This window comes from Equus caballus, chromosome 11, assembly GCF_041296265.1.
Source record: "Equus caballus isolate H_3958 breed thoroughbred chromosome 11, TB-T2T, whole genome shotgun sequence".
NCBI lineage: Eukaryota > Metazoa > Chordata > Mammalia > Perissodactyla > Equidae > Equus > Equus caballus.
In genome coordinates this window covers 22,949,030-22,963,330 of record NC_091694.1, presented here as the reverse complement: position 1 = coordinate 22,963,330, position 14,301 = coordinate 22,949,030, and the positions used below count along the sequence as shown (strand labels likewise).

General features: G+C 38.9%; 1 protein-coding gene across 37 annotated transcripts in view; it reads left to right on the top strand.

Annotated features, from left to right (window-relative positions):
• The first annotated feature begins 871 nt into the window (after positions 1-871).
• Positions 872-14,301, top strand: part of CDK12 (cyclin dependent kinase 12) — a 75,118-nt gene continuing 61,688 nt past the window's right edge. For 28 of the 37 annotated variants that reach the window (XM_070227384.1, XM_070227382.1, XM_070227406.1 and 25 more), the window contains exons 1-3: positions 872-2,606; positions 6,545-7,432; positions 14,100-14,276. In XM_070227384.1, coding sequence (XP_070083485.1) covers positions 1,558-2,606; positions 6,545-7,432; positions 14,100-14,276 — 2,114 coding nt within the window. In that variant the 5' untranslated portion in view covers positions 872-1,557. The remainder of the gene's footprint in view (positions 2,607-6,544; positions 7,433-14,099; positions 14,277-14,301) is intronic. The other 9 variants (XM_070227410.1, XM_070227409.1, XM_070227407.1 and 6 more) reach the window with 1 other exon arrangement.

Genomic DNA, 14,301 nt, shown 5'->3' with positions numbered 1-14,301 from the left:
TGGGCCCTATTACACAGCGAAGGGCCTTAGAGTCTCACAGATAAATGAGTTGAAGAAAAGAATGAAGAAGCTTGGACAAGTGACTTAACTTCTCTGTGCCTTAGTTTCTTTTCTCACTTAACCCTGTTTCAGAGGGTTGCTGTGAAGATGGAATGAGTTAATGTGTGCAAAGGAGTTTTGAAAAGTAAAAAAGGAGTGGCAGTGTAAGATACTATATTTTCTTATTCAAGAATATTATGCTTTTTTTGTTCATAATTGTAATCTTTTCTGCGAAGATAGAAGGCTAAATGATTCCAGAAGAGCCGTAGATGATCCCAAGAGGTTATGAGCTTTCAAGTTCTTAGATTTTAAGCAGTGTGGACAGAGGCGGTGCCACACAATGATAGAGCTTGTACTTTAGTGTCAGACCTGAATTTGAATCTTGTCCTTGGTACTTGCTAGACTGGCTTTGTTACCCTAAACTGTTTAACTTCTCTGAGTCTGGGTTTCCTAATCTGTAAAATAGGGATGAGGATATTGTGTTTTGCAGGGTAGTACGAGAATTAGAGATACTGCACGTAGTACACACTTTATAAGTGGAAAGCATTGTTAATACTTAGGGACTTGGGTTGAAATGTCCCCACAGTTGCCTTTTCCTGTTAACAATATTTTCATTCTAGTAGTTAAAAGAGTTGTTAAAAGTATGCAAAAATTAGTTTGCGCCGGAACCGGGAGTATTTGTTCAATGAATTATCAATAAAGTTTGAAAAAAAAACACCCTGCTGGCTCCGTTTCAATAAAGCTTTGCTCAAATAGGGAGCAGGGAGCTTATCGCGAGAATCTGGTGGACCGCGTTTCTTACTCAGGACCTGCTCTCGCGTTCTTTGACCAACAGTGGCGAGAGGTGAAAGGGAAGCACGAAATACCGCGAGAGCCCAACGGATTCTCGCGATATTTCCTGGGATTGCCCCCTCCCCCCCTCTTCCAAGTGCCGTTTCGGTTTAACCTAGTGTGTGACTGTGAGTCTGTGTGAGGGAGCGAGTGAGTGTGTGAGGTACTGAGGTGAGGCAGAGGCAAGAAAAGGGGCTCCCTCAGGAGCGAGGGACAAAGGGGGCGTGAGGCATCTAGGCCGCGGGACCCCAGCGACAGGAAGCCGCCCCGAGCCGGGCTACCGGGTAGGGGAAGGGCCCGCGCAGTCCTCACAGGGCCCCAGAGCCGGAGTCGGCCCCGCAGCCCCGGGCCGTCGGCTTCTTACTTCCTCGACCTCCCCGGCTCCCGGGCCTGAGGATTGGCTCGGCCGGGGGAGGAGGGGAAACAGACTTGAGCAGCTACCCGTTGTCTCGCAACTCCACTGCTGAGGAACTCTCATTTCTTCCCCGGCTCCTTCACCCCCCACCTCATGTAGGAGGGTGCTGAGGAGTCGGGAGGGAGGAGGAGCCTGGGCTACCGTCCCTTCCCTCCCCACCCCCTTCTAGGGGCGCTTTGGTAGGCGTGGGGTAGGGGTTGGGGGGGAGGGTGGGGGTTACTTTTTGTAGTGCTGGGGAACTTTTTCCCCTTTTTGAGGCCAGGGGAAAGGGAATGCCCAATCCAGAGAGACATGGGGGCAAGAAGGACGGGACTGGAGGAGCTTCTGGAACTTTGCAGCCGTCATCGGGAGGTGGCAGCTCCAACAGCAGAGAGCGTCACCGCTTGGTGTCGAAGCACAAGCGGCATAAGTCCAAGCACTCCAAAGACATGGGGTTGGTGACCGCCGAAGCAGCACCTTTGGGTACAGTTATCAAACCTTTGGTGGAATATGACGACATCAGCTCTGATTCAGATACCTTCTCTGACGACATGGCCTTCAAACTAGACAGGAGGGAGAATGATGAACGTCGTGGAACTGATCGGAGTGACCGCCTGCACAAACATCGTCACCACCAGCACAGACGTTCCCGGGACTTACTAAAAACTAAACAGACAGAAAAAGAAAAAAACCAGGAAGTCTCCAGCAAGTCGGGATCGCTGAAGGACCGGATCTCAGGCAGTTCGAAGCGTTCAAATGAGGAGAATGATGACCACGGGAAGGCACAGCTGTCCAAAAGCAGCAGCAACAAGGAGTCGAGGTCCTCCAAACTCCATAAGGAGAAGACCCGGAAAGAACGGGAGCTGAAGTCTGGGCACAAAGACCGGAGTAAAAGTCATCGGAAAAGGGAAACACCCAAAAGTTACAAAACAGTGGACAGCCCCAAACGGAGGTCCAGGAGCCCCCACCGGAAATGGTCTGACAGCCCCAAGCAAGATGATAGCCCCTCAGGAGCGTCTTATGGCCAAGATTACGACCTTAGTCCCCCGAGATCTCACACCTCTAGCAATTATGACTCCTACAAGAAGAGTCCTGGAAGTACCTCAAGGAGGCAGTCCATCAGCCCACCTTACAAGGAGCCTTCGGCGTACCAGTCCAGCACCCGGTCCCCCAGTCCCTACGGTAGGCGACAGAGGTCTGTGAGTCCTTACAGCCGGAGACGTTCGTCCAGCTATGAAAGGAGCGGCTCGTACAGCGGGAGATCCCCCAGTCCCTACGGTCGAAGGCGCTCCAGCAGCCCTTTCATGAGCAAACGGTCTCTGAGTCGGAGCCCGCTCCCCAGGTGAGCTGTTTGGCTAACACTCCTTTCTTCACTTAGGGTGGGTTATGAGGAACTAGCAACTGGTCATGTTAACATTTTGTTGAAGACACCAGTGTTCATCATTGACTAGAACACTTTGCTGACGGCTAGTCATTCAAGTAGGTGAATCTGGTCTCTTAACCCAGATTTGAGAAGCGGAGAGTTCACATGGCTAAAATTACTAAAGGTAGGTACTTCCAGTGGTGGGATCTTCGCTTGTGAGTTCCTGTGTGTGAAAAGTCATGGGCTTCTGCCTGTTGAGTACATAGAGTTGATACTGGTTCCCAGAGCTTATCTAGCTATTTTCTGTTGCTTTGTCTTAAATTTTTAAAAATCACCTTGGTATTAGTGCTTTAGACGTCATTGGATCTGACTGGAGATGTAAGAAATTACCTATTTTCATTTGTGTTATCTTGAGGCTATTTGCCTAGGCCATCGATCATTTGTGCTGTCCACTGAGTCTCCAAACCTGTAAGTTTGTTTCCTAAATGACGATGTTTTGATAACTCCTCTCTTTTAACTGATGTTTCTAGTGGAAATTCCGCTGATTAGTCCTTTTTCCTTTTGATGAGATAGACTAGCAGAAATTGCTTCCAAGGATAATTTGACTTCCTTTACAGCACTGCCATTGACCTACCCTGCGACCACTGGCAGTTTTCAAAATCTTTCTCTAAAAACATGATAATAGTGCTTTCACCATGATATTTTTGTGAGAAAGCCATGTTAGTTTGAAATTTATTTGTTGGAGTGAATTATCTATGGAAAACCATATTCTTGTTTCTAGATGATGAGATGTACTTCCTTCTTTATGGACTCAACTTTTGTCCGAAAAAAACAGAACCTGGGCTTTGGAGTTATACCTGAGTGGAATCTTAATCTTATTTTGTGGCCTTTGGCAAATAATTTAATTTCTCTGTGTCTTAGTTTCTTCGTGTGTACAATCGGAACGATAACTACCTACTTCTAGAGTTGTGAGGATTAAATTAGTAAATATGAAGTGCATAGCACAGTGCCTGCTACTTGGAGCCACTCAGTAAATTCTGTCCATGAGTGAGGAAAACGTTGCTGAACACTAGTAGAGAAATGCTAATTTGAAAAAAATCCATGGACGTCTTTTATATGTCAATATGAGTAATTTTGCTGACTTAAGGTTATAATTATTCATAAACTAGTTTGAATTCATCAAGCTGCAGGGTTCCTAGCTGTCAGGGTCTGAAGTTCCTTAGTCTCCCCCCATTTTTACACAATTTTTCACACAGAAAAATTGAAAGAATTATAATGAGGATCCATATATATACCAGCTAGAGTCTATGATTAATATTTGCTATATGTTTTATCATATCTATCCATCTTTCTATCAATCCATCTTTTGATTCATCTCAAAGTAAGTTGTGCACATCAGTTTACTTCACTGATAAAGGCTTTAGCATGTATACCGTTAGCTAGAGCTCACTTTTTTTTTTTTTGGAGGAGTGAGGGTTTGTAAAATTTACATATAGTAAAATGGATGAGTTTTAAGAGTACCATTTGGAAAGTTGCTTAGTTTTTTAAGGAAGCCTAAGAAATATTCTCAGGCTATTTGTTTTCTTGAGGGAGTAGTTTCATTAAAGCTCTTCTGGGAATTTTTATTGTTGTGGAGTTTGGGAATAAAGAAGTATGTTGAGGCTAAAACACTACCACGAATTTCAGTAAGAACTACTGCTTTGCAATGATCCTTTTGGATTATATCTCAAGTTCTCTATTCCTCTACTCACTTAATTGGAACTAGTGCAGTGTGGTAAAAAGAAAGAAAGAAAGAACTGGAGACATAGTATGATAGTATGGGACGCAAATATAAACACTATGTAATGGTCCCAGAGTCACATGCACATTTTATTTGGCTTACAAGAGAGCATTATATGTTTGTCTATGTGCATTGCATATTTTCTTCATTGATTGGAATTCCAAACAGTAAGCATGCTAATTTCTTAGAGTGAGAGTAGAGGAACATACAGATCCCTTCTATGGTATTCTCTGTGTTTTTTCCTTGGGAGACACAGTCACAATTAAGCAATGTTGTTTTAAAAGACTGAAAATGCTTTGGCAGAAATGCAAGATCTTTGCACCCAGCAAATTAGTAGTGATTAATAGCAATTTCATTTCCAGTGGGTGGAACCTAACAATTCAGGGGAAAGATAACATTTGTTTTTTAAAGACAAATTTTTTATCATTGCCTGCCTTTATCTATTTGTTGTCCCTTCTCCCCCACCTGTTTTTCCTTGAAGAGTGGATCTGGACCTCAAATACAGCATATGTGTTACTAAAAATGCCATAAGTGTATGGCCATCCAAATGTCCTATTAACAGTAGGCTTTTGTTCAGAAGTTGAAGGGTCTGTAGCAGAGTTCCTTAGGAAGATTTAGTCATGCCGAAATATTAAAGAAACAATGGTTTGTAGAGCATGGTCTTTGACATTACTTAGTGTTTGGTTTTTTAGAAGTTTTTCCTAGGATAGAGATATTAGTTTTACCCCAGCTATAATTCAATCAGAGAAAACCTCTTGTTTCAGCCAGTTATTTACAAGAGAAGTATTAGTTTTCTTGAGGGTAAGTGGATATTTGGTAAATCCACTTAACTACTTTCAATATTTTGTATCCTCATGTTCATGTTTATGTTGTTATCGTTATTTTGAGTAATTTGATTCCAATAATGACTGTATTTTAACTAACTTTTTGGAGCAAACTTCCAAAAAGCAGTATAGGTATAAGAAAACAATGGCTAACATCATGTGTATTGTTTCCCCTACACGTATATGCTATTTGTTTCGAAACATTTTGATTTATGTCAGTCTTACTAATGATCGAAGATAAAGAGAGAGATTGAAGATCTGGAATGGGAACAATTTGTTTTAGACTACTGGGCAAATTATGTTTTGTCCAGTCACATTTTTACTGCTAATTTTTTTTCCGCCTTCACATTGAGGCCTGAGCGTGTTAGGCTTTATTAAAGAGCAAAAAGAATTAATGAGGGTTGGGTTTCAATTTAGAATAGTCTGCATCCCAGGTTTTACTTCCCAATCTGCTTCCTTAATAAAATAAGTTGAACAGACAATAATACCTTGCTTTATGAGTCCCTAAATAGCTGATTGGAAATCATTTTATATTTGAAAGTACCAGAAGCCGTCATAGTTTTGAGAACGTCTAATAAATTATTTTAGTAAGACTGTTTCTCCAGTTTATATATTTTGTAAGTCTTAACTCTTGTAAATGTTGGGTGTTTGTTTAGTATAGGCACAACTTAATTATAAACTGCGGATACAAGAAACAAAATCTTTTCCTAATTAAAAAAGTTAGGTTTTAGTGAAGCATGCTAGTTACTTTTAACTTCCTGATTGACATAACCCACCTTTAGTGTAAACTATGATTTTTTTATCATGTTTTCACTTTATTAGAGATTTAAACCAAAATTTAAAAAGTAATCATTGTGAATATGGATATTTTCCAATGTGGGGAAGAAATATCTATCCATCTTTCTTCAGTTGAATAAATAGAGAATAATTGTTAATGTTATATGATTGAAATATATTGTCATGCAGGATTTAGTTCCTTCCAATCTATTTTTTAAATAAACTTTATGTTTTAGAACAGTTTAGATTTACAGAATAATTGTGAAGATAGTACAAAGAGTTCTTATATGTCCTTGCACCCGGTTTCCCCTATTATTAACATCTTATATTGGTATGGAACATTTGTTATAATTAATGAAGCAATATTGATGCATTGTTATTATTGTTATTTAATGGCACCTAATTTATTTTTAAGATTACTAAATTACTCAAAGTGGGTTTTTTAAGTTATAGTTCTTCATAGGTTGTGTAATTGATCTATTTTCCTCCATATTGCTGTAGCCTATCCATTTTAAACTGTTTTTTTCTTTTTCCAGTAGGAAATCTATGAAGTCTAGAAGTAGAAGTCCCGCATATTCAAGACACTCATCTTCTCATAGTAAAAAGAAGAGATCCGGGTCACGCAGTCGACATTCCAGTATCTCACCTGTCAGGCTTCCATTGAACTCCAGCTTGGGAGCTGAACTCAGTAGGAAAAAGAAGGAAAGAGCAGCTGCTGCTGCAGCAGCAAAAATGGATGGAAAGGAATCCAAGGGTTCACCTACATTTTTGCCTAGAAAAGAGAACAGTTCAGTAGAGTCTAAGGATTCAGGCTTGGAATCTAAAAAGTTACCCAGAGGTGTAAAAGTGGAAAAATCTGCCCCAGATACTGAACTGGTGAATGTAACACATCTAAACACAGAGGTCAAAAATTCTTTAGATACAGGGAAAGTAAAGTTGGATGAGAACTCTGAGAAGCATCCTGTTCTTAAAGATTCGAAAGCACAGGGAACAAGAGACTCTAAACTCGTAGCATTGAAAGAGGAGATTGTTACTCCGAAAGAGACAGAGACATCAGAAAAGGAGACCCCTCCACCTCTCCCCACAGTTATTTCTCCTCCACCTCCTTTACCAACTACTACCCCTCCACCTCAGACACCCCCTTTGCCACCTTTGCCACCACTACCAGCTATTCCACAGCAACCACCTCTGCCTCCTCCCCAGCCAGCATTTAGTCAGGTTCTTGCTTCTAGTAGTTCAACTTTGGCTCCTTCTACTCACCCAAGGACATCTGCTGTGTCCTCTCAGGCAAATTCTCAGCCCCCTGTACAGGTTTCTGTGAAGACTCAAGTATCTTTAACAGCTGCTATTCCACACTTAAAAACTTCAACGTTGCCTCCTCTGCCCCTCCCACCCTTATTACCGGGAGATGATGACATGGATAGGTAAGTCCCATATTTAACTGGGAAAATTAGCCGTCTTGATCTAAGTGTAAGACATTTTCTGTTCTCAAACTTTGTCAAAACTGCTCTAATGCATGGCTGTTTAGAATGCTTTTATGAATAGGAAATGCCTTTGATGTTTGGTTTTCAGTGGAAAAGTCCTTATTTATGACATTATTACTTGAGAGAATTACAGTTTGAGCTGTAGTAGCCCTTTTTGTCATAAGTTTATTGATAAGGCTAATTTTGATTGCAATTTTAAAAAATCAGCATATTTCTCCCTAAATTTTTATGTTGAAAATTTTAATAGCAGTAGAAAAATTAAAAGAATAATGCAGTTAACACCCTTATATTCTTCACTTACATTCACCAATTGTTAACTTTTTGCCACATTTGATTTAACTGTTAATATCGTAACACTTCTGAATTCATTAGCATGTCTTTCTTAACAAGGACATTTTCCTACATAATTATAATATCTTTATATAAAAGATATAAAAACTTATCATTGATTTAATATAATAATAATCATAAATAGCATAATATAAATAACAATGTTAAATATCCTCAGTGGTCCCAGAAATGTCTTTTATAGCTTTTTTTCCCCCCTCCTGATCCAGGAGAAAAATAAACCAGGTTTTTTTTTTAAGTGCTGCTTTAAAAAAAAATTATCCTGTAAGAAGCAAAAGAACGATATGTAGAATCTTTGCTGATTAGAATATAAATTCACAATGGAATGATGGGAGGAGCTCTAATTTTAATGAGTCCTCTGAGTATTGAGAACTGAAATGATTACGAAGCACGAATCTGATTTTATGGAAGGAATTAGGAAATATGTTTAATTTCTTGGTAAGACTATCTAGGCAAGTACCACCAAACAAACCTAATTTAGCAGTGATGTACACCGTGGCAATCTTTGTGTTACTGTTTTTTCTACTGAGATCCTGCCCTCTTGTTCTCTAGGACATGGGTTTCATTAATTGCAACAAACTTTCATTGTAAGCACAAAAATAAGTACCACTGATCTTACATCCCAGACCAATTCCCAAGCCTCTGTTACTTTCCAAGTGACATCAGTAATTTCATCGGCAATACATTTCAGCCCTTTAGGTCTGTATTTTTCCAGACTTAAGAAGGTGCAAGTGCAATAAATGGGGGGGAAAAAAAAAGACAAGAGTATTTAATAGAATGGTTCCATTACTATTCATAGTGGTAAATCTGATTTTAAAGAAAAATCCTACATGCTCTTTCTAATATTAATAGGTATTTAGTAATTCTGCCATGTCTTGAGAACTACAAAGGAGAAGAATAGAACCTGAAATTTATGTAGAAAAATGTGTTTGAGGTACACAGTATACTTCTCATAGATACAAGCTATGTGTTTTTATAGTTTTTGTTGGAAAAATAGTCAGTTGAGCATTATGCAAAGGGACCTAAGGCCATTATCTACCCATAGGAACCGCTTTAAATATTAGTTTGCATAGTGGCTAGAACAATATCAGTATGGCTAAGAAACTTCATTTTTAAATGTTTGCTTGGCTAACCAAATAACTTTTGAACCTCCCTACCATGTGTCAGTGAAGAGTGCAGATTTCCAGATGTGGAATGATTTTATAGAAGGCTCATAGGGATTTCTGTCGTTCAGATTGGGGATGAAGGGTAAAATAAGACCGTTCAGTGTTTATTTGATTATATGTGGCTGTCTTTAAGAATGTATATGAGAGAAAATGAAGTGAACAAAGCTATTTTTATAGATCAATTCTGATTCTGAAAGTGTAACTTTTATTTCATAGTCCACTCTACTTATTTTTATTTTATTTTATTTTGTTTTATTTTGAGGAAGATTAGCCCTGAGCTAACATCTGCTGCCAATCCTCCTCTTTTTTGCTGAGGAAGATTGGCTATGAGATAACATCTATGCCCATCTTCCTCTGCTTATATGTGGTATGCCTGCCACAGCATGGCTTGATAAGCGGTGTGTACCTTGGCACCCAGGATCTGAACCAGGGAACCCCGGGCCACTGAAGCAGAATGTGCAAACTTAGTCACTGCACCATTGGGGTGGCCCCTGTACCTTTTTTTTTTTTAAGATTTTTTTTTTTTCCTTTTTCTCCCAAAAGCTCCCCAGTACATAGTTGTGTATTTTTAGTTGTGAGTCCTTCCAGTTGTGGCATGTGGGACACCATTTCAGCATGGTTTGATGATCGGTGTGCTATGTCCCCGCCCAGGAGTCAAACCGGCGAAACCCTGGGCCCCCAAAATGGAGCGTGCAGACTTAAACCACTCGACCACGGGGCTGGTCCCTGTACCTGTTTTTAAATGTGTGGTGATTATGAGTTTTCCACATACAATATAAGTAAATTATTAAAGGTAGAAAAATAGAAATGAAGATTTCTTTCACTATCTATTAATTTTAAATTCAAGATGATTTTTGTCTTTATTTTATTTATTTATTTATTTGTTTATTTTTGGTGCACTCTACACCCATGTACCAGCTGCACCTATCTTTCACATGAAAAATAATTTTTTTTTTTTTTAAAGATTGGCACCTGGGCTAGCAACTGTTGCCAATCTTTTTTTTTTTTTTCTGCTTCATCTCCCCAAACCCCCCCTGTACACAGTTGTATATCATTAGTTGCACGTCCCTCTAGTTGTGGGCTGTGGGACCCCGCCTCAGTGTGGCCTGACGAGTGGTGCCATGTCCGCGCCCAGGATCCGAACCCCGGGCCGCCGCATCAGAGCGCATAAACTTAACCACTTGGCCATGGAGCCAGCCCCAAAAAATAATTTTTATGTAAGAAAAATTTTCAGGAAGAAATCTGAAAGTCTCACATAGAACTCACATTCCTCTCTATTTTCTCATGTGAGACTGGAGCAGCTTAAATGTTGAGAATGTGACTTATACATCTTTTTATTGCCTACAGTGCTTTTAAACAGAGAACACAGAATGCAATTAGTAAATATTGGTTATTTGAATGAATAAGTAAAACTGCTGAAGGAGCCAGGGTCAGGGCTTGTATGAAATGACACTGGCCATTTGGTTAAGAAATCAGTTGGGACATGGATGATATAAAGCATGTATTAGAGGATTTGTCTTCTTTTAAAGTTCTTTTGAGAAAAGAATGCAACTTTTCTTTCAGACATATATATTGGGCAGAAGTATATTATATTTACTCAGGTATCAAATGCAAGAGTGAATTTAACTAATGGTATTGCATAGCCTTTCTGATTCGTGATCTACAATTCTTGATTTCAGGAAGCAAAGGTTGCCAAACGCACCTCAATACAGTACATTCTTCATGAACATAGCTATTCATGGGGATCTCCTGCTTTTAAGAAGATGATCTGTATACTTTTCTTTAAAATTTTGGTTAACTACCTAGGGCTTTTCAAATCTTCTTTTCTTCTTTACTTGTTTTTGATAGCCTGGTTCATTTGGAGTTAATTAAACTTCAGCGGAGTCTACATTATTCTTTTGTTTCTATTTTTGTTTTTCTGAGGAGGATTTGCCCTGAGCTAACGTTTGTTGCCAGTCTTCCTCTTTTTGCTTGAGGAAGATTCACCCTGAGCTAACGTCTGTGCCAGTCTTCCTCTGTTTTTTATTTTATTTTATTATTTATTTATTTATTTAATTTTTTTGAGGAAGATTAGCCCTGAGCTAACATCCACAGCCAATCCTCCTCTTTTTGCTGAGGAAGACTGGCCCTGTGCTCACATCCGTGCCCATCTTCCTCTACTTTATATGTGGAACACCTACCACAGCATGGCTTGCCAAACGGTGCCATGTCCGCACCTGGGATCCGAACAGGCGAACCCCGGGTGCCCAAAGCAGAACGTGCGAACTTAACCGCTGAGCCACTGGGCCAGCCCCATTCTTCCTCTGTTTTATATGTGGGTCACCACCACAGTGTGGCCACCAGTGGATGGTGTAGATCTGTGCCCAGGAACTGAACCCGGGCTGCTGAAGTGGAGCACTCTGAACTTAACCTCCAGGCCACAGGGCTGGCCCCGAGTCTACATTATTCTTAAAGACTATGTCTTTAAAGTATTGAGCTTTGAAGAAAAGAAAGGATCTGTGTGAGCATTCAAATTTGGTTTAGGATTTTGCTTATAGAATACTTGGTTTCCATTTTTAATGTATTCAACTCAAATTTTTAGTAGAGGGGCCAGCCTGGTGGTGCAGCAGTTAAGTTCACACATTCCGCTTTGGTGGCCTGGGGTTTGCCGGTTCAGATCCCAGGTACAGACATGGCACCGCTTGGCAAAAAACCATGCTGTGGTAGGCGTCCCACATATAAAGTAGTGGAAGATGGGCACGGATGTTAGCTCAGGGCCAATCTTCCTCAAAAAAAAAAAAAATTTAGTAGAAGTTTGTAAAAATAAATCACTTTTTAAACAACCTGCTTTAAGGGGAAGGGGATAAATGATCATATTTAAAGTAGTTTATGCTATTAAATTTTGAAAATTATCTAATTTTTTAGAACAGTTCATATGTAAATTCATATTCTTTATTAACAGTAAACACTTTTTATTAGAGGTGTTTACATTGTACCTACAAATTAAATCTCATCATCATAAATTCCAAGAGACTATCCAGATTCTAAAATTTGGGCAGTCCTGGAGCTTGGCAACTGGGGGGTTTTTTTTGTGCTTTTTTTAATTACTTTACTCAAGCATTATGCAACCTACTCACCACATGTGAACCCATCTACGGGTATAAATGGGGAACTGGGAAGTAATGATATTGATAAGGTAGATCAACACTTCCTGGTACTCAGTCTTCAAATAATGACTTTGATGTTCAGCATCTGCTCCCTTATGTTGGACCCTCTCTGCATCTGTCATGTGTCCTCAGCACTATAAGAGCTGAGTGCCCTACACTAAAGGCTAAAGACCATAATGTTGTTCAGCATTGCAATTTTATGGGACAGTATTTCAAGGTTTTTGGTTGGACTTTGTTGAAACATGATTTGACCGCTATTCAACTTGTGTGCTCTGAACTGGTAGTACATATCTTATCAAACACTCATTCTTTCTTGAAATAAACATGCTAAAAATGTAATTTTTCAGAAGCAATGCATGTTTTCACGGTAGCAAACTATATTTGAACCCATAAAGTAAACATTGGAGAAAACAAGACCTAATTTAAAACATATACTGAACTTACATGAAATGATGGTGAGAATTCAGATCCTTTGATTCTAGTGAAGCAGAACCAAGAAGTAATGTATTTCTGAATCATTAAGAATTGACATTTATAGAGAATATTCTGACGGTAGTAGTTGAGAAATTAAGAATTTTCTTTCCCTAAATGTCTTAAAATTGGAGAAATTTTTAAAATCTATATTGCATCTTGACTCAAGAGTTTTCTGATGATAGGCTTTGTTCCCAGGGTAGAAAAATCTTAGTGCAAATTATTCTAATGTTGTGTGTTCATCGCTATCAGTAATTTAACAGAAAGTTTCAGATGATCATTTTGCACTCTATCGACTACCCTATTTCTGGTTGATTTGGTTTAAACTAATTTAGATTCTCTTGTTCTGTCTGATTTACAGGAGATTAAAATGATGAAAATTGTTAGGAAGTAGTAAATTTTGAGATTGTTTCACATACAAAGGGAAGCGATTTGCTTTAAAAAGATACATTGCAAGGAATAGATCTGTTCTTTATGGTTTTATGGAAGTATTCATGAAATGATATATTTTTTTATAACCACTTGTCAAAAAAGTGGAGGAGGCTCCTACTGCAGTTAGAGTTCTCAGAGCCTAGTCAACCTTCTGATACTGTGATGGAATAGAAAAGACTATCTAGCATGGTTTTATTTGTAGGCATGAATTAGTATGTTGCACTGTCTTTTATGAGGACATGCCTGGCGCAAAATCCTTCCTTTACTCATAAATAGAAATGGTTAAAAAATTGGATCTGAAAACTGACTTTTCTAACCTATTCTAGGAAAGCCATCCTCCCCCGCCCCCACTATAATTTGTTGATTATCATGAGAGGCCTTCTGCTTACCAGCTGTTTTAATGATTCTGAAATAGTTGCTTGGACTCTTTCTCCTTAGATTTTTAGTTTGAGGGTTATTTATCCATTTTGGCTGGTCAGATATGGTTGCCTTTTGCTTGCAAACCAATAAAATTAAGTCAATATATTTTTCACTAATTTTGATTTCCAGCTTAGCTATATTTCTTACTATTTCCTTTTTCCAAGTTCTCTCCATAGCTTTAGTAATATAGTAGTGTTACACTGTTGAGCTTTCATTCATTATTTAAATTTTTGCTGATTAAAATATAGAGTAGGTTGGTGACTCCATGAGTTGCACTGGTACTTTATGAATTTAAGATTACTTCCTACAGTTTATTTCATTTCAGTAAAAATCCAAATAGAATCTTAAGAAGGACATTAAAGAAAGAGTTCGTTAAAGGACCTATAAGTAATATCTCAAATTTTTAATCATTTCTTTAATATACTATGGATTTCTTTTTGCAAAATCTGAGTATTTTAGCTGTGATAAACTCTATATCTTTATGTTATATTGTAGAGTTTTTTCCCTTAAAAGTAAAATCTTTGTAATCTTTTAATAGCCAGATGTTACAATCTTTGAAAAGTTTTATTTGCATATTCTCTAGGTAATTTTGATCTTTTTCTTCTCTTCCTCTCTATTGTTTAGTCCAAAAGAAACTCTACCTTCAAAACCTGTGAAGAAAGAGAAGGAACAAAGGCCACGTCACTTACTCACGGACCTCCCTCTCCCTCCAGAGCTCCCTGGTGGGGATCCATCTCCCCCAGACTCTCCAGAACCAAAGGCAATCACACCACCTCAGCAACCATATAAAAAGAGACCAAAGTGAGTTTTTGGAGGGAGCTATGCT